This window comes from Acipenser ruthenus, chromosome 4, assembly GCF_902713425.1.
Source record: "Acipenser ruthenus chromosome 4, fAciRut3.2 maternal haplotype, whole genome shotgun sequence".
Classification (NCBI taxonomy): domain Eukaryota; kingdom Metazoa; phylum Chordata; class Actinopteri; order Acipenseriformes; family Acipenseridae; genus Acipenser; species Acipenser ruthenus.
This window is the reverse complement of record NC_081192.1, coordinates 58,712,249-58,733,274: the sequence shown is the minus strand read 5'-3', so window position 1 is coordinate 58,733,274 and position 21,026 is coordinate 58,712,249. Positions and strand designations below refer to the sequence as shown.

Here is a 21,026-nt window from a genome sequence, read left to right as displayed (position 1 = left end):
CCTCCTCAAAAATGTCAGCGAGATCCCAGCAGGCAGCAATTGGGAATCTCTTTTTCATTTTTTATTGCAAATGGGTAGCAGTATGGAGTAGTGGTTAGGGCTCTGGACTCTTGACCGGAGGGTCATGGGTTCAATCCCAGATGGGGGACACTGCTGCTGTACCCTTGAGCAAGGTTCTTTACCTAGATTGCTCTAGAAAAACCCAGCTGTATAAATGGGTAATTGTATGTAAAAATAATGTGATATCTTGTAACAATTGTAAGTCGCCCTGGATAAGGGCGTTGGCTAATAAATAAATTAATAATAATAATAATAATAATAATAATAATAATAATAATAACAACAACAACTCCATCTTGGTAGAACCAATTCTTCCACCCAAGAAAACTCCCCAGTCGTGCTCAGCTGTTCAGCGGCCCAGGTTAGACAGCAGGCAGACTGTCTCAAAGCAAACTACTCCTGCAGGCAGCTGCTCCAGTCAGCGAAACTCAGCAGGAACATTCTTGGATTTTTTATGAAATAAAAGCATTCATGCAACCATTCACTAATACCTTATCCTCAGTCCTCCATTCCTGCAGTAAACTCAGCCACTGCCACTTCAAATTTTATACCAATCCCGGAGTCCCAGGAAATAAGTTGATCGGGAAATAAGTTGATCAAGCTCTAGAATTTAAAGGGGAGGTTCCATTGTTTCAAATGTAAACAAGCCTAGGCTAGGAAATAAGTAGATCGAGCCCAGGAAATAAGTTGATCGGATATATTAATGAACAATAAATAATTTAAAATTAATTGTGTAAGTATAATTTATTTCAATTAGTAGATCTGATTTATTCGGCAGTATGCTGCTAGATAAGATGATGTGAATATCGCTTTAGATCGGATATATTAGCCCAACAAAAATGCATAATTTAAAATGACTTTTGTACGTATAATTTATATTAACATGTAGATCTGATATATTTGACAGTATTATGCTAGATAAGGGAATGTGAATATCGCTCTAATATATATTAGCAGCAAATAAATAATTTAAAATGAATTGTATGATTGTACATTTCTGATTGCGTTTCTGTTTGTGTAACAAACGTTAACTAGCGAAATGTGTTACGTATTAACGTTATTTTGCATTTCTGGAGGTGTTTTTGTTTTGGGAAGCACTACAGTATAGACAGCAGGTATGCGAGCGATTGTCCAAAAGTTAAAGCATGAGTTTCAATCATGGAAAAAATTAAGCCGCATGCTGCGATTACTAACTAGCCACGGTGCACATCAATTACATGATGTACTTGAAAAACATTGCTTATACAGTATTATTATTTTATATTTGTTCTTTCATTTTTGTTTACATACAGTACCTTTTATATTAAATAAATAATTTAAAATTAATAGATCGGATATATTCGACAGTGTGACGCTACATAAGGGAATGTGAATATCGCTGTAATATATATTAGCAACAAATCATACTTGCCAACATTTGGAAACTGTTCAGCGGGACGCTTATCTCCGGGGGGGGGGGGGGGGTGGTGTGTGTCATACACATCATATACATGGGAGGAGTCATACGCAAAAAACTAATAATCATATAATAGACGTATCGCCCCCCCCCCCCCCACTCGACACGACTATCATGAGAGTAAAATAGACATAATGAATGAAGCGTTCTTACCTTTATATAAGTTAGTGATCAGTATCAAATACCGGGACTTTATTCCTGTGCATCGGGACGCATTTGCGAGGAAATCGGGACTGTCAGAACCATATAGGGACTGTTGGCATGTATGACAAATACGGAATTTAAAAGTGTTACATATTTAACATTATTTTGCATTTCTGGAGGTGTTCTTGTTTTAGGAAGCACTACTGTATGGACAGGTATACGAGCGATTTTCCAAATGTTAAAGCATGAGTTTCAGTCATGGAAAAAAATGAGCTCTCTGCTGCGATGGTGCACATCAATCACATGATGTACTTGAAAAATGTTGCTTATACAGTATTATTATTTAGTATTATGTGCTTTGTTGTTTCATTTATTTTTACATACAGTACTTTGTATAATTAGGACAGATCATACAGTATATGTAGGCTACTGTAGAGCAGCATGATTTCAAAAATGGTAAATTCCTGTAGTGCAATAACCATGCAAGACATAACGAGCAATCATATCTACCATGGCATACGTTTTTCATTTCTGTATTTGTCCTATCAAGTACAAGTACAAACATAGTACAAATCTTATCCCTTAGTAATACTATATATTGCTGCAAGGAATACAATTTTCACGTTTACGAAGAATATGGCATTTATGTTAATGTATTGTGTGCAAACAACACGAGAGATTTTTTTTAATTCCAAACCTGAGTACACGACACAATTCCTTACTAAAAAGAACCTTCGTCTGGCTATTTGTGGTTAATTTTCTTCACCCTATCCCAATTTAAAAACCACAACTCTAAACCTAGAACCTTTTTTAAATAAAAATAATTGTATGTGTAACAATAAATGTTAATGCTTAAGACATGCAGACAAATCAAGGAACTGTATATACTATTCCTTTTTTTTTAACTGTGTAGACCTATGTTTTGCCACGTCTAACTGTAGTAAAGTTACAGCTATACTAATATTAAAATGTAAAAATACGACCTTGTCATACCAATATGATGGATGCAGCATGTCATCAGATTATATTACTGAAACATTTTAATTTTGATTAAAGATTGACAACATTTTGACGTGTAAAATCATTTAATATATAAATAAATCTCCGTGATCACACATAAACTACATCAGATTGACATTGATGTTACAGAAACATAAAAAGACAGAGGTTTAAAACAGTTTACCATAGAAACAGTCGTCGATCACACATTTTAAAGTTCATACGAAAATACAGTGGCACGGACACGCACCAACATACACAGTCTAGTAAATAAAACGGCCAGATAAAAATAAAAAGCCATGCAGTGAACCTCCCCTTTAATCAAACTGTAGCCCCGCCTTACTTTTGTCTACTTTTGCCTTATTGCGCGATCAACTTATTTCCCGGTCAACTTATTTCTGACGACACCGGTTCCTGCGGTCGAGCCTCCGATCTACAACCTTGCAACTGCCACAGCATATGGTTCTGCTGCCTCAACCACTGCCCGTCATCACTCAATATCCCCCGCAGATTCAGTGAAGCATAATTGAAAGTAAAGACGTTAACCTGGTTTCACTATTGGTGGCTACATCTGAGTTTCTGGACCATAGAGTAGTGGATTGTGAAATCCAGAGACCCCTGATTTACTGAAGAATCTAACCCTGGGGGAATTCGTCCTGGCCTTCGCTATATTTAGAGATGTGCTATGTTCTGTATACCCGATCCGCAGGCAAGAACTTGATTCTTATGAATTCTACATCATGAAGCTGTCTGTCAGGTATGGAGGGATCATGTTTTTCGACTACCACAAATCCTTGTCAGCAAATGCAGCAGCTATTTTGGCATCAGATAACCACATTATCGACTGGGCACAACCCTATTTAGATCTGTTAAACAAGATTTTCAGTGGTCTCAGAGCATGCAGGGTCTGTGGTTCCACCGGCCACTCAACCTCTGTCTGCCCGAAAGCTGCCATAGCATCAACCTCCTCCAAATCAGCAGTCTGCATCACTCCTCCCCGCTTTTCAAACAGAACCTCGATCCCTAACTCCATCCATTCTTCAGCCCCACCTGAGCAATCCACGGGAAGACAAATTCTGCCGAAGAATCAGATATGCAGGAGGAAGGCAAATCTGTAATAATTTCAACTCCAGTATATGCTTATTCAGGCAGTGCAAAAACATCCATATGTGCAGTTTCTGAGGGGACACTCATTCTAAAGCCATCTGCCCAGTAGCACCAAAGTGACTTTTTCCAACACTTAGTCACCACAACCATAAATATTTCCATTTTAAAACAAAAACTTCTGAATCATCCAGACAAGATTTTTGTCAGCTACCTAATTGATGGACTAGAGAACGGTTTTTCAACCATCAAATCCCTCCTCTCCAAAGCAAAAACCTCCAGACATTTATATCTCGATTACTTGCTCTTTCATCGACAGCAAAAAACTTGGACTTCTACATCAATATTTCATCAGAAGCTAGGAAAGACATTAAAATGTGGTCTGCTCTCATACAGCATTGGAATGGCCTGTCTATGTTCTATGATGATTTCATTTTAGCACCTCATGACCTGGCTTTATTTATGGACTCTTCATTTACGGGATTCGGCGGTCTTTTAAAGAATCAGTGGTTCTCTAATGCATGGCCATCAAACCTATCACTGCATCTAAAATGTACCCAGTACATCTATGGGGTCATCTTTGGTCAGAGAAATCATTACTATTCTTTTGTGATAACAAATCTACAGTTCATATGATCAATAAAGGCCGTTCCAGTTCACCTCTTATTATGCAATTACTGCAGCGGTTAATATGGATTTCAGTGTCAAATAATTTTCTAATCCAAGCCCACCATCTACCAGGCATTTATAATAATGCAGCTGATGCTCTTTCTCGTTTCCAGATTTCACCGTCTGGTCCCTACAGCTCTGCCAACTCCAGCAGTGACACCCCAGTTCAACCAGCTAATTTTCAACTGAACCCAACTATCAGCAAACTACTCAGTGCAGTGCAAGTATACATGGCTGCATCACTTGCTCCTTCCACCAGATCCTCTGATTCCACCAGCTGGACCACCCATTTGACTTCCTGCTCCCAAAGCAGGATTAAAACTCTCCTATCAATACCGGCTGTCCGTCTCCTCCTGCGCGGAATCTCTAAGAGCTCTCAGACTGCTTCTCCTTTTCGCCTGCCTATCTCTTTAGGTATTCTGGGCAACTTGATTTCAATCTGCCTTCAAGGCTGCTTCTCTATAGTTGTATAACTGCATTTTTTTGGGTTAAGATGCTCAGAATATGCATTTCCTTCTATTGACAGCTTTCCTAAAATAGGTATTCGCTGCAGTGATCTCACGCTTGTCTTAGATTCCCACTTTATTCTCTTCTTGCGCATTTCCAAAACGGATCAGCTTCGGCATGGTCAATTTATTCATCTATCAAAAACTGACTGTCCTCTATGCCCATATGCTTCCGTGCAGAAATATATCGCAGAACGCAAACCTATTTCAAATTTTGACCCCCTGTTTGTCGACTGTTATATCCAGACATTGGTTCACATCTCATCTGTCCATGTTAGTTTCCAGAGCAGGACTTCCCCTCAATTCTATACTCCTCATTCACATCAGCAGCAAGAGCAAAGATTAACCAGTATCTAATTAAAAATATGGGGCGCTGGACCTCATCAGCAGTTTAATCATACATACGTTCTTCCCCATCTGAGATATCTTCTGCACAACAGTCTATTGCTAGTATGTCCGGAGTGGGGACAACCCTTCCGGTGTGGCCACCAAAGGTTTCCCCCTAAAAAGAAAGTGGGATTAGCCTTTCCACTGAGCGGAGGGTCTTCACATAGTTAGTGGGGAGCCAGTTACTAACCTTCATTGTTGTGTTAAATGTTTTCTTTCTTTCTTTGTTTTGTATATGCATTGGCGGCTCTTTTGTTCGTCTGCGCTCATAGGAATCTTTAGCGGGGAGCCTGAGATCCATCCTTTGGGGGGTTAGCGAGTCACACTTCCTCGACCTTTGTGCAAGCAACGCTTCCTTTGCCTACCAAGGAAGGTTCTCTGTGAGTCAGAGGGGACCCCTGGCCAAAACCCAACCTTTTAGCATCTCATGCGCTATCTCTCCCCTCACAATCCAAGGATCTAAGCTTATTCTAGCTAACCTCGCAGAAGGAGCGCTTCCTTCATAACACAAGACAATCTTCTCGTTGCAGGTTCTCTGGGGGTACCCCGGCTTTGGAAGTCTATAATTTACTTAATTCATATATTTTCAATCTTTACTATCTCCATGTCCCTGAGGGTGCCGTGCGCCCAGCCTTGGAGTCACTTCACAATGCAGCCCTCTTATAAACTACGGCTGCATCGAGGGCTTGGTCCTAACAGTAGGCGGCTCTCCGAGAAGTTGGGCGACATCACTACAGGTAGCCTGGCTCCCTCCCCGTGAACAATATAGTTAGTTTGTTATTGCGTTATCATTTAGGAAGGTTATTAAGTAGTGATGGGCACCAATATCGATATTTTGATATGATATTTCCTGTGACCAGGATGGCTGCAGTGATGACGTCAGACCAGAAAGGAACACACACAAGCAGGTTCTGGCGGGGCAAAACTGAAACGCTACGGTGTTCAGTTCTTTTATTTAAATAATAAACAAAAGATTTAAACAAAGCACAACTACACAAAAGAAAAGGGCATGTTGGCCAAACAAACAAACAATAAACACTAACAAGTATCGTGCTGGTTAATAAACCAGCACGTTTAGCAATTGCTATTTCTCCGTGTTTACTAATATGACCTCTTCTCCACACTAGTTCTCCACTCTGAACCCCCTTCACCAAAGCTGCAGGTCTTTTATATTGGTGACCGAGGGACTAACTGGTTAACAATGATCTTATTATCCCTCGGTCACATTTTGCACATATTATGTAAGGATGCGTGACTGTCAGCTAATTAAATACTCAGTAGCTGATCAGTCACGCATTCCCACTAGGTATTTAAAATAATAACAAATATGTTGGATGGCACTTTGTTCGTCCTTGCCAAACAATACATAAACAAATATTGGCCTTCGCCTTCATATATAATAATAAATCATAATAATAACAGCACACATATACATAGGGGTGGGACACTCCGCCACAATATCTTGGGATTTTAAATCACAGAGACACACTTTTTATTGTTAATACTGCTAAAATACAAACCATATAATCAAGTTTATTTTTTATTAAGATACAATAAACCCTATGCATATCAATCATTGCCAGTCTCATAGGCAAAGAAACACCACACACACTAAAGTATTTAACCATTTTATTACATTGATTGCCGTTATTTGCATGGTGTATTAAGTTTGGCACTATTGGCTGTCCATAAAGTGTTGCCGGTGTCATTACACATTTTGCACACTGCTGAATTTTGCATTATTTTGAGATATCTGCATGTGTCAGTGTTTCATTGAATTGTCAGTGTGATCACTTACGCTATTATTTATTAATCGCCGTTGTTCAAATGTGAACTTTCGGTATTATAAACAAGGTGTGTTTTTTTTTTATGGTCATCAAATCATATCTGAAAAATAATGCAAAATTCAGCATGACACCGTACTTAATAATTTTAGAGGTGTCGTAAGTCAACATTTATAAGCAGAGCAGCTTAAGTCTGTGTGCTGAAAATATCTTTTTCTCCATGGATATTATGAAGCAAAAAACCACTATGTTAAAGTAAGTTATTACTTTGTAAATATCTGTTAACGTCTGTTAATTAAATATATGTGTACATGGTATTATAATTATGCGATTTATATTTCTGTATTTTGGAAGATATTATCAATATCTAAATACATGTCCGATATCGGTATAACTTTTAAATTTAGTTGCCCACCACTATTATTAAGTAAACATGAACTAAAAAAAAACAGAAATGTAAAATATGTTAAAACATATATTTTAAAGTACTTGCCGGGAGCATCCTCCTTTTTATTGTTCTTCTTTCACCTGTCTCTCAGACCCCTCCCGGACAGGGATGCGCAAGTCTGTATCGACACATACTGTAGCAGACATGCAATTTGAAACATTCATTTTTACACTTCATTATTGAGTGATTGCTCTCTCTTTAGGATTATTGAATAATTGCTCATTAGATAACGTCCTATATATATCTCGGGTAAACTCACCTGGGTGCTGTCCCAGTTGTAATCCTACCCTCCACCTCCCCAACTTCCACCTTACTGCAGGCAGTCCCCTTGATACTCCTTCAGGTCTTGTTCTCGCTTCAGTATCAAGTATTTGGTCGAAATCTAATAAATACAAAATATAAGAAAATAGCCTACACCACTGCGAAACCAGCCTTAACTGAGGTTTAATTTACTCTCTTATTTACTTACTGTGTAAGCTTGCTGTGGTGAAAGCAGATTAACTTTACTCTGCTATTTTCTCTACCGTTTACTCTGAGAGTACCTGCTCTTCAATTAATCTTTTATACAAAATGTTATTAATTAAAAAAAAAAATAATAAAAAAATATATATAAATTTATTAAAAGAAGTAAATGGAGCAAATTGCTGTATAATGTATACATATCTCTACTGGTGTCCAATTACCTGAAGCTTAGGAAATGAACAAGGATTTTTGTTGAAACATCCCTTTTAACTGAGGAATGTTTTCAGACTTCCCTTGACTTGCTATAACAGAGCAAAGAAAAAAAGGATAATGGCAATTATGAACTGCTGGCTGAATCTATTAATAGTTAAGCCTCCATTGATGAATGATGGCCCAAGGTGACCAACTGATCAGCAGTGTTAATTAAGGACTGGAGTCTTGAAATCAGGTATTACTGCACCATTGCAATGGCTGACTAATCATGGTACATTTGTAACACTGCTCTATCATTTAGAATAGCTTATACTGTCCTATGTGGTGATTTACACACTGCCTACTTGAAGGTCTTCCACTTATGGTCTGTTTAGAAATCATTGCCAGAATGCAAATATACTAGTGCTAGGATTCATTTATAAGCCATACCACTTTTGTGTTCTTTTCAATCACCAAATACATATTAGTGTGGGCAGTCCTTGTCACAAGCTCCTGAGGGTTACTTTAGGTTATATCTTGGGAACTACTTTACTGAATTTGATCAAATGTCGCATTTACATTTGTTACAAGAAGTTATCTCACATACTGTGGACTACTTGATGTTTCCCTTTAAGTACTAACATCTTGGAAGCTATATGGATGTATGCATGTCTTCATGATAACAAATTGAATATTTGTCTGTTATTTGAAAAGACTTCCTGTCGAAACATGTATGTAATTTTATTACCAAGTTTTCTTTTTAGTACCACTGTTTTCTACCACAGCCCTGTGTTCCTGATTTTATGTCCCTTGTGGAATGCTGATGTTGAAATGTGATGCAGTCACCATTGCTTATGCACCATCGCTTATATCTGTGGAATACAGTTTTAAACAGTACAACAGTTAGTTATAGAATCTGATTTACCCATTTTACCCACAAATGCAACTCAACGCCAAGAGTTATCCAATATCACTCTGATTGGAAAAGGTAGTTCATTGGTTGTCAGCATTAACATTATAACTTTTTACTTAATTTTAGGGAAACAGAAAAACAGAAGCCACCAAGGAAACTGATCACTGAAGAAGGACGTGTGCTGAATGTAAATGAGCCCAAGTAAGTAAAAATATTTTTATTTTAAATTAGTAAAATTTGAATTTTAAAATGATGGGACATCTATGCAATGTCATGCATAAGTAGTATTTATACACCAGGGGCCCGTTTCATAAAAGCGATTTGCAAGGAATCGCTGTCGTAGACCCCTCGCAGTTTGCAATTTGTCACAGGGCTGGGACATTGCAGGTTTTCCCCTGAAACTTGCGAGTGCTAGAGGCCAACCACAAGTCATAATTTTCATCGCAAATCATTTTAATAGATATCGCAGTTCTCATACTACTACTAGCTCGTCGTCGATATGTCAGAGGAATGAGAAGAGAGAGTAATTAGGGACCGGGCAAACCCTTTTGATGTGTATACAGACTCAGAATTAGAATCAAAGTACTGATTGCCAGGAGCAGAGATAATTAATTAATTAATGTGTGTGATTTATTAGATCAAGAAATTAGAAATAAAACACAACGAAATATGTCACTACACTTTTAAAAAAAATAAATAAAAGGTGTTTAAAACACTTTTTCCCTTTTTTTTCTTTTTTTTTTACAGTATACACATGTCATTGCAAGTCTTAACTGCTCTCTCTATGCAAGCGGTAGTTTTCAGGAAGTAGTAGCCGACTGTCATGGTATAAGTAATGCCACTGTTTCTAGATCCGTATTTACAGCTTTGTCTAGCCACATTGGTGACTACATAAGCTTTCCTGAAGAACCCGACATAAAGAGGGTAATGACTGACTTCTTTAAACTATGTGGTTTGCTGAAAGTAGGCTACTTGGAGCCGTAGATGGAAGTCAGATACAAATTTTGTCCCCTGCTGAGAATGAGCACACTTATGCAGGAAAGGTTTTCATTCCATTAATATTCATGTGATCTGGGATACCAAAATGTCCGTGTTAGATGTTGTCTGTGTTCGATACCCTGGGAGTACACATGACAGCTTAATTTGGGCAAATTGTGATATCACAGATCACTTTAGTGACATTGGTGATAGATGGCTTTGGGAGACAGCGAGTAAGTTAATAATAATAATAATATAATTTATTTACCTTATACATATTGCTCTACTTAAGTTAGATGGGTAAAAAGACATGGTTACTTACTCAGAAACTGTGTTAAAGATAACAGGAGGTGTCATGCTTTCGTTTCTTCTGCTTATGTCCAATCCGCCCTCAATACCTGCAACAGCTACTTAACCAAAATATGGTCCTAAATATTATTGGTGTTTCCACTGCCTGTATGTTTTGCTTTCCTCCTTCTTTTTGCCTCTTTTTTGATTTAGTTCTGCACGCTATCCATTTCTTTCATACTTCTGTTACCTTTCTCTCCCCAACCCCAAAACATTTGTTTGATCTGTGATCATTTGACACTTTTTCTTTTTTTTGCTAGTTAGGGTTCCCAACAACTTGCCTAATAGAACCGATTTGTTTTGACCAATACATTCTATAATTGTATTAATTTCTTCTTTAGAAAAAATTACTTTCCTTGTTACACCGGCCATTGTAAGTTATTCCAAATGTGCTTTAAAGTCGATTGCCGAGTGACTGATTTTTCAGAGCGCAAATCACTAAAAGGAATGTAAGCGACGGCACTTGCGATGTGATTTATGAAACGCACACATCGCACGTCTCTGTAAGCTTGCAAATAGCTCCATAGCAAATTGCAATCACAATTCTTTATGAAACGGACTCCAGGTGCTTTTTCACAGAGTTACACATTTTGCAAGAATCACACCCCAGTATTCAAGTCCAACAGCTGAAAAAAAGCTGCATGTTTCAATTAAGATATTTACAAACTTGCTGCTGGAGGATACAGTGTACGCATACAGTTTGTTTGTCACACTTTAGAGTTGTGCACATATCTAGAGAACCTCTTGTCCAATTATGAACTTGATAAGGAGTTGCTTTAGCATGTTATCTAATGCTCTCCTAGGGTTATATAAGGAATCTTTATTCCCAATTGCATGCCTGTATGTCATACACATGTATCTGCTTGATAAGAACATTCTTAAGAAAGTTAAGAGTATCTGAGATATATGTTATTTCCGTTTTCCACTAATATCATCCAATCAATAATTACGGCTATTTTCAGATTACCAGTATTTCATTTTATTGCATGAACTTAGCTTCAAACCTAACCCTTTTTAAATTTATATTACTGCAAAACAGATATTTAACATGACATAAAGCAAAGACTGATTACTTTTTATCTTATGTTAAAGTACTTGTAATGGTTGCCTTCAGCAAAGCATTTTCACTACTAAGCATTTTTCTACTTTTAAAAAGGTTTCCGCACAATGATTTATATAGATCAGATACTGTGAGTAACATTCTGCACTATCCTGATAAGGTTAGAATATTTTGTAGGTGTGGCCAGTGCTGGAAGCAAAATATGAAGCCACTGTTATGTTACCAGTTTTAGCCAAGCCCAGGTCAGTTGATCATTTTAAAATGGCTGATTGGGTGATTATGCAAAACAAATTAGTCTGGAACCCAGACACGTTTCTTATAGCCAGGTGTCCTACCATTACAAAGCAAAACCACATTGACTTAGGTGTGTTGGGAACCTTGCACAGCTGCTGTCTGATCTAAACCTGATATATTGGTGAACAGAGAGCATCTGTCTACAATGCCAGGATAAACACTTAACAATTGATCAAAATCAATGTGTATATATAAACCAAAAAAATGATAATTTTCAAATATGGTGAACTGCAGTCTTGTAGTTTAAGTCTTCAAAAGGGCATATAATACTGTATTGTTCAGTCTGGCTGTATGTCTATAGTATAGTCTATTTATTTTGTATCTTTCTCTTGCTTTCTGTGAGGCACTGAATGACCTTTTTTACTGTATATCACATACATAGCTGCAGGGGGGAAAAGAAGAAAAAAAAAAACATTTAGCACATTCATTTCACCTAAATCCTAGAGGATCAGAGACTGTTTGCATACAGAATATCCTGTTAGGGGTCATTCTCACTAGGTACTGGGTAATGAACCATTAAAAAAAAAAATTAATGACCTGTCAGAGGCAAAGCAGAACTCCTTAATTGCCCAACTATTTGCTTTTCATCCAATCTGAGCTCATTTTCCATCTATTAAACCAGGGGTCTCCAACCTTTTTGCTATGAAGAGCTACTTCTGATTTGCAAAAACATTTGCGAGCCACTCCTCAAAGAACTCCAAGCTAAAAATAAAGAAATATTATTCTTACCTAGATTTCAATGTGAGACTTGACACTGCATGCTGTCTATACCAGCCCAGCAAAATCTGGCATGTAATTAGAAAGCGCAACTCTGGTGGAGACATTCAGATGCTTGTCACTCAGGCTGGTTCGAAATTTTGATTTGATAAAGTTAATGTCTGAAAAGGCAGATTCAAATAGATATGTGGAACCAAATAAGGACACCAATTTCATTGCTGTTGTGCAGATTTCTGTACTTGTCCTTGTCCACTAGTCCAGAAGTCAGAAGTTGGGTATCTTGCTTTCAACTGAATATCGTTTTGAAGATTAAGAATCTCAATTTCCAGTTCAACACAAGTAAGAAATAACCCACGACAGGGTGTGCTGTAAGAATTCATACCACATGCCCTGGGTGTATTGTGAGCCACCTAGGAAGTGCGGTAAGAATTGTCTTACCGCACACCCTGGAGGGGGTTATTTTGCTTATAAAATGGCTACATATTTTTATTTTTGAAAATAATTACACAAACTAGCTTTTTTAAGGAAAAAATTAGAAATGTATTATGTATCCTTCCACTAAAAAAAAAAAAAAAAAGTACCCGAATACATATATTTTGTACTTTTATTTGCCATAAACATTACATTGAACATTCCCATTTATAGTAAAGTTTTTGAAATAAAATGGCATTTGGGAATTGAAAGCAGACTGATTTCCAAAATCTGAGGGAGGATTCACGGAGCAGCCAACACTGCACTGGCACTTGACATCAAGGGAGGAGCTTCCGAGGTTTTTTTTTTTTTTTTTTTGTGTGTGTGTAGGAAATTATCCAACTCAGGTTTTACAGTGTTCAAGAGAAGCTGACCAATAATTCCAGAGGCTGTTTTCACATTGATGGCTGGTAACCAGCATAATGTCCCTAGATTGTAAACCAGCATTAGATGATATGTGGACTAAACAACTTCCGTGTCAGTTTGCGCAGTGCCACAAAGTCCTTCACGTCCGTGGCGAGCACAATAGAATTCTATGCCGAACCTGACTTTGTTTAAAAGCCCAACGGTTGTGTCAGAAGAGAGCAGGAGAGATTTTAATTTTGTTTTAAATATGTTTCTGAAATCGGAGAGTAGTGGTGAGATGTATCTGTTATGTCTAATTTAAACATCACATACTCACTAGTCAGTTTTATAAGGCTATATTTAGTTTAATAAGTAGATGCTGGTGCTGCATATATACATGCTGAGTGAGACTTTTCCATTTTTTCTGTAATTCTTAGTGACAGATGAAAAAAACATTGTTGGTGATTTAAATGCTGTTTCAGTTGTATGTTGAAATGTTTACCTACAGAAACACTGTTTAAATAATTGTTACTGTTAAGGTGTGGTATTATTAATAGATCAGGTAAGTAAGTTGGTCTATGATGTCATAGCCATGCGGTAAGACAATTCTTAAGCCAATTGTTAAGACAATCACAGCACTTAATTTATCCATGCCATTTTATAATCCAGATTAAGCAATGACCCCACTTGTTCAGAAATGTTACTTACATCCACATCCATAAAGGGATTCAAGCAAACATTACATAATGTTCCAGATGCTGAAAATCATTAAATTCATGCATAAGTCTGGCCAAGACATCGCAGTATTTACTGGTGTCCAAAAGTTTTGCAGCAGCTTCATTTCACTCCAACCTTTATTGCACAACCGGAAAATGCTGTTTTTTTTTCTTCTGCAGCTGTTGCACCCAATAATCCAACTTTGATTTGAAAGCCTTTGCAGCACTAATCATCATGTGTGCAATATTTGATTTTTTTCATTGCAATTCCCAGTTCAAGCGGTTTCATTTTTTTGTGACATCATTTAAAAATGCCAAGTCAAGCAACCAACACACTGTCAGTCAGCTGTGCTCAACTTTTGTTTCTTGACTTCAAAAAAGTTGTAATTTCTGACACAAGAGAAAGAAATCGGTGCAGTACTCTCCCTCTGCTAAGCCACCTTATTTCAGAGTGAAGCAAAAAGATCGCCATACTGGTGTTTGAAACGGACTGTGTTAAGGCTTTAGCTTGAATTAAGAAGTCATAACATGGTCAAATACCATGTTATGATATGGTCAATGTAAAATATAATGGTAGCTGAGGGAAACGGGTGAAATCGGGGTCTTGCAACATGCTATGAAGCCCATGTGACCTCCAGTCATTGCGAGGGCTCCATCCGTTGTTACTGACACAAGCTTTTCGAGCGGTATGTTCTCTCTAGCAAAATAACCTTTAACCTCATTATAGATGTCTAACCCTTTGGTTTTAACTTTTAATTGCAATAATGTCAAACTATTCTTTCACGCTAAAGTCCTCAAACACCAGTCAAACAAATACAGCCAGCTGAGCAGTGTCGCTTGCGTTAACAGATTCATCACACTGTAACGATCACTCTGCACAACTGAGAAGCAGTTGCACTGTCCTCCCTAAGGAGAGACTACTGGCCCTATTCCTATAGCTAAATAAGTCAGCAAGAGTGACAGACAGCAAAAGCAGGGACGTCAGAGGTGTCAATTTCAAGAACACTCAGTTTATTATTGTGAACAATAATGTCAACAAATGAAAAAATGAACAAATGAATGAAATGAATAATGATAAAAAAGGAATTCAAATAATTGCAGGTAACAGGTAAGAATAAAGCTGGTACAGATAAGTATGTAGGGACAAACAGAAGGCTAAACATTATCACCAAGTAGAAATGAATGTAGTGTCCGGAGGGTCTCCAATAAACCCACACTCACAAACACAACACACACAGATAAAGACCAAGGATAAATAAATAGATACAGGTGGGGAAACAATTACATTTAACAGTCTCTGTGGCAATGGTGGGAGAATGACAGTAGGCCCAACAAGTCCAGTAATAGCAGGGTAATTGAAATCCATACAAAGTAACAAAAAAATACAGGAAACAAAGTATCAAATTAAAGTAGAAACAATCCAAACAAAAAAGAAATGATCTCACCCACAAATAAGGCAGTCCAGCAAAGTGTCCCGAAATGATGGTGATTGTAGAAAGTTGAAAACATTGAGTAAGTTGAAATTGTTGAGACTGTTGAATGGTGAACAGTTGTTTGGAAAAAATCAGGAGGATCAGGAAAAAATGGAGGCTGTCACACATAAAACAACAAACACTAAACAGACCTAGAAAAACAGCTAAACTTAAACAAGTATCAGTGAAAACAAAAAGAGCAGTTTAGACAAAGCGCAGCGACAAAAGAAAATGAACGGATGCACTGGAATTATCTAAGGATGGTAATGGATTCACTGAAATTTAAGTAGAGAAAATGCTGTAGATTAATGGATTCCTGTGAGAAAGGGAGTCTCTCTCAGGCCTGATTAGCCAGCTTTAATACAACTGCTGGCTACTAAGGAGCTCTGAGAGGGGTGGAAATCTGAATGAGCCAATGGGGAGAGAGGATGAACAGAGGGTGGTTGCAAGGAACTATGGGAAATGAAGTTTTAACCTGGCCAGGCTACTGACCCTAATTAAAGGGACAGGTGGGTGAGACTTACACCCACATTATGTAGCATGGGAATTGCTACAACACTATATTGAAAACCACTGACCACAACATAAATCCTGTTCTAACTGTTCACAGACATCTTATGCTGATACTCTCCTTGCTACAGTGTTAACTCCCATTTGCACGTCGGTTATAGCAGACATTATTTCTGACTTGTTTTTTAAATCTTTGAATAACGATTCGGCTATGACAGTCATTGCACCCTTTACCAGTGCACCGTCTGTAAAAGCTGACTTGTTTTTTGCTAGAAAGTTAGCAACTTGGAAAGAGGCTTCTGTTACAGCATTTGCTTTTTTCACTGGTTTGGTAAAAAAATTACTGTTTTTGCAAAGTCGACTTTAGTTCACTTACTTTTTTGACTCTGAGATTGCTTCCTGCAGGAAATATTTTTTCAAAATCTTTATGCACTGTTGCGTAGTGCCTCTCAACATTACTATTTTTTCCAACTGCAACTCCTGCACTACAAATCGGGCAAATACACTTGTCTTTTACTCTTCAGGTGCCAAATGACTGATCCAGTAGTAAAAGCAGCCCAGACTTACATTCTCAGGAAGGTTTAAATAGCTATATATGTTGCCCCGAAGGTAGAGCAGTTTTGTCCTCTATGCTTTTTTTGCTTGGCAGGGTTAAATAATTCATTTTAAAAGTGACACTGTGGTCAGGTGGGAATAAATATGGATGTTTATAAATATGTGGAGGAGGATGTGGATTTATAATTTTAAATTCGCATTTAAAATGTTTAATGCTAAATAGTTTACATAAATGGTTGACATATTGAAGTCATCTGATTTTTGCTTTTTGGATGATAAAGACCTAACGGTAGGATATATTGTTTTCATACACTTGGTGCATATATATATTCTGTGGTTCTCTTGGCCAAGTTCAACTGGTATTGTACATGACAAATGAGCCCTTTCGTGCCAGATAATTTTAAAAGGTGATGCAGGGCTAATATATCAGAAACCATTAGAGGTAGTGACTTCATATTGGCAGGGATATATATACCCTGTGTACTAAATGTGTTGGTGACCATGGCAGTAACTTCTAACCTAATATGGCATCCATGTTGAGGTCATGTGAACAAGTTTCTTCTGTACTGAGACAGTGCACTGAGTTACTGTTTGTGAAGTTCTGATATTACTTAAAAATAACCCTTCCTATTACATGTGGTGTCCAGTAGAAAGTAAATGGAATAATGTTAAACCATCATTTCAAATTACCTACTGTATCAGTTAAAATTCAAAAGACCTTGAATAGTTGCCAGCAGCATTTTCAGTCAAACTTTGGTAAATACAGCACCAAGGTGGAACACAGGTGTTTATATTAATATTCCAATTTTCTTTAACAGACTTGATTTCTCTTTGTCTGAAGATGAAGACAACAACCAGATTGTGCTGGATCTAGCCGTTTACAGGTATAACAGTTTTCATTATTCACCAGTCTGCTAAAATATTGTCTAATTGCCCCACACATGTGCAGGCTGACATTGGGGGTTATTACAATTTAGTTTTCTGTGATGGATTCAGTTTCACCACTCCTACTAAATTTGAACTTCTACAAGATCAGTATCAGTTTACTTAGACAAGTGTTATTTATCATGTTTATAAACATAATAATACTACTTATCCTGATTTTAGTTTTTTTTTATGCTGTATTAATTGCATTTATGGTCAAACACTATAGTCGGTTGGTAAGTAAAGACGGTAAAAGCAGGATGCTGCAGTCAAGCTCTGGTTTTAAAGTTTTAAAAAATATGTACTTTTATTAATAAAGCTGTTAATAATGATACATTAATTTAGATAATCTTAATTTTAATAAGAACTGTGAAATCTTCTTTTTATAAAAGATAGCGTGAGGGAGTGTGTATGTGAGTGAGTGGGGGTGGGATAGACTATCCACACTCCCTGTTTCTCAGCTGGGGATTATTCTGCCCCATAACTGCCATACAAAAATGCAGCAGTGTCTTTTGATCACACATTTTAAAAAAAGAAAACCCTTGAAGAATTGTAGTAGTGGGAAAACAAAGTTTTAATTTTTTATATGTCAGTATCACTGTCCTCCTCAGATTCTCTGTCACTTTGGCAATGTGTAGAGTTTTCACAGCTCTGTCCACACTTGCAGTTCTGTGCAAGCCAGCTTGTTGGTGATGCAGGAGCAACAGACTCCATTACATTTCCCTGAACAGCCATAGTTGACAAACTCCATGAGGGCATTTAAGAACATAAGAAAGTTTACAAACGAGAGGAGGCCATTCAGCACATCTTGCTCGTTTGGTTGTTAGTAGCTTATTGATCCCAGAATCTCATCAAGCAGCTTCTTGAAGGATCCCAGGGTGTCAGCTTCAACAACATTACTGGGGAGTTGGTTCCAGACCCTCACAATTCTCTGTGTAAAAAAGTGCCTCCTATTTTCTGTTCTGAATGCCCCTTTATCTAATCTCCATTTGTGACCCCTGGTCCTTGTTTCTTTTTTCAGGTCAAAAAAGTCCCCTGGGTCGACATTGTCTATACCTTTTAGGATTTTGAATGTTTGAATCAGATCGCCGCGTAGTCTTCTTTGCTCAAGACTGAATAGATTCAATTCTTTTAGCCTGTCTGTATACGATATGCCTTTTAAACCCGGGATAATTCTGGTTGCTCTTCTTTGCACTCTTTCTAGAGCAGCAATATCCTTTTTGTAACTAGGTGACCAGAACTGAACACAATATTCTTGGTGAGGTCTAACTGATGCATTGTAAAGTTTTAACATTACTTCCCTTAATTTAAATTCAACACTTATCACAATATATCCGAGCATCCTGTTGGCCTTTTTTGTAGCTGCCCCACATTGTCTAGATGAAGACATTTCTGAGTCAACATAAACTCCTAGGTCTTTTTCATAGTTACCTTTTTTAATTTCAGTATCTCCCATATGATATTTATAATGCACATTTTTATAGCCTGCATGCAATAATTTACACTTTTCTCTATTAAATGTCATTTGCCATGTGTCTGCCCAATTCTGAATGCTGCCTAGATCATTTTGAATGACCTTTGCTGCTGCAACAGTGTTTGCCACTCCTCCTATTTTTGTGTCGTCTGCAAATTTAACAAGTTTGCTTACTATACCAGAATCTAAATCATTAATGTAGATTAGGAATAGCAGAGGACCTAATACTGATCCCTGTGTTACACCACTGGTTACCTCACTCCACTTTCTGTTTTCTACATGTTAACCACTCCCTAATCCATGTGCATGCATTTCCTTGAATCCCTACTGCGTTCAGTTTGAGAATTAATCTTTTATGCGGGACTTTGTCAAAAGCTTTCTGGAAATCTAAATAAACCATGTCATATGCTTTGCAATTATCCATTGTCAATGTTGCATCTTCAAAAAAGTCAAGCAGGTTAGTTAGACACGATCTCCCTTTCCTAAAACCATGCTGACTGTCTCCCAGGATATTGTTACCATATAGGTAATTTTCCATTTTAGATCTTATTATAGTTTCCATAAGTTTACATATAATAGATGTCAGGCTTATTGGTCTGTAGTTACCTGGTTTGGTTTTGTCTCCCTTTTTGTGGATCGGTATTACGTTTGCTATTTTCCAGTCTATCGGTACAACCCCTATGTCAAGAGACTGTTGCATGATCTTGGTTAGCGGTTTGTATTGGAGCACGCAAGATATCCATCCAAGTGAGATCCCCTTCAACCACAGTCCACCCACTTCCAACAGGGTCCGGCATAGTTGGTTTAGCTTCCAGTGCACGTCTCCATATGGCAGCCTGGTAGTTTGCACTTTGTATGTACTTCTTTAAGGCAGCTCTTCATGGTGGTAACTGGTTGCTCTGAAGATTTCTGCTGCAGAAGAGTTTAATGGCACTGTGGAAGGGTGGTGGGCAATTCACCATACAAGAAACAGACAAAAGCCTCACAAGACTTGACTAGCTCTTTGCTTATATGAAACTGCTGCCCCAGTTTGCTCATTGACTGACAATGTCCTGCATTGTTGAATTAAGTCAAAGGATATTGTCTTCCCCTTTCCATGGAAATCACTGGTTCTGTCAAAAAAGCATGTATTCCAGGCACATAGGCTCAAGTTCTGGCACATAGCTTCTGTGTCTGGAATCTTGATCACTACATTGGTGTTTCCATTATCAGCTGCATGTTTGGTATGCAGAAACATACGAGTATCTACCTCATCATGTGTAGACTTGGCAAAGTAACTGCCGATTAGAAACAGGTGCAGAGGTGATGCAGTGCAGAAATAATCACACAAAAGGAAACTGTAATCCATTTGGAAAAGGGGTCTTTCATTTTAACTCCTGGTCTGGCGACCAAACAATAAAACCTCCAGCAATACACACCAATGTGTAAAGCACGGAAGAAACAATAATAAATGGATTGTAGTCAAAATAAATAAACACACGTTATCCGCCTCCCAATAATACAAAACACGATCACCAGTCCGGGTGCGTGCAGTAGTGCTTGTGGTGGGTGATAACAATTTACAGTGTGGTGTAGTGTTGTTCCGGGTAGTGCTGGCCCAAAGCGACAGCTCAGGAGACGTGTTAGCCATCTAGTGAATTTACAAAACAAAAGACAATTACTAACAGTGACCAAAACACTCACTAACTCTTTTTCAATAAATTGTGAACTCTCCCGGTCCTTCCAGTTTCTTGTCTCTCTGAACCAAGCAAAGGAAGAGATTTATGATTCTCCGTCCCCTTTATGCTAACACTCATGACCCCTTGGTAAATAAGTGCAGCTGCTACGTCGTTTCCCTTCCAGGTCAATACGTTCCTGCAACAGAGTCTTGCCTTCTTCCAGACTGACGACTTCCCGGCCCGGGGAATGAACTGTCAGGCCAGCCCGTCCAAAGACTTCCCCTTTCGCTGCTTGGTCGGGAGGGAGATTTACAACCAAAACTCATTATATTTCTGTCACAAGACTCCAATGGCTCTAACGATGTCAAACCCTCCCATTA

The 21,026-nt window shown here is 37.9% G+C and overlaps 1 protein-coding gene across 2 annotated transcripts in view; it reads left to right on the top strand.

Moving 5' to 3' along the window:
* The window catches only part of dnaaf11 (dynein axonemal assembly factor 11), a 134,738-nt gene that overhangs the window by 16,400 nt on the left and 97,312 nt on the right, over positions 1–21,026 (top strand). Inside the window, exons 7-8 of one of the 2 annotated variants that reach the window (XM_033998814.3) lie at positions 9,251–9,325; positions 17,409–17,474. In XM_033998814.3, the coding sequence (XP_033854705.2) occupies positions 9,251–9,325; positions 17,409–17,474 (141 nt within the window). The remainder of the gene's footprint in view (positions 1–9,250; positions 9,326–17,408; positions 17,475–21,026) is intronic. The other variant, XM_059022599.1, reaches the window with a different exon arrangement.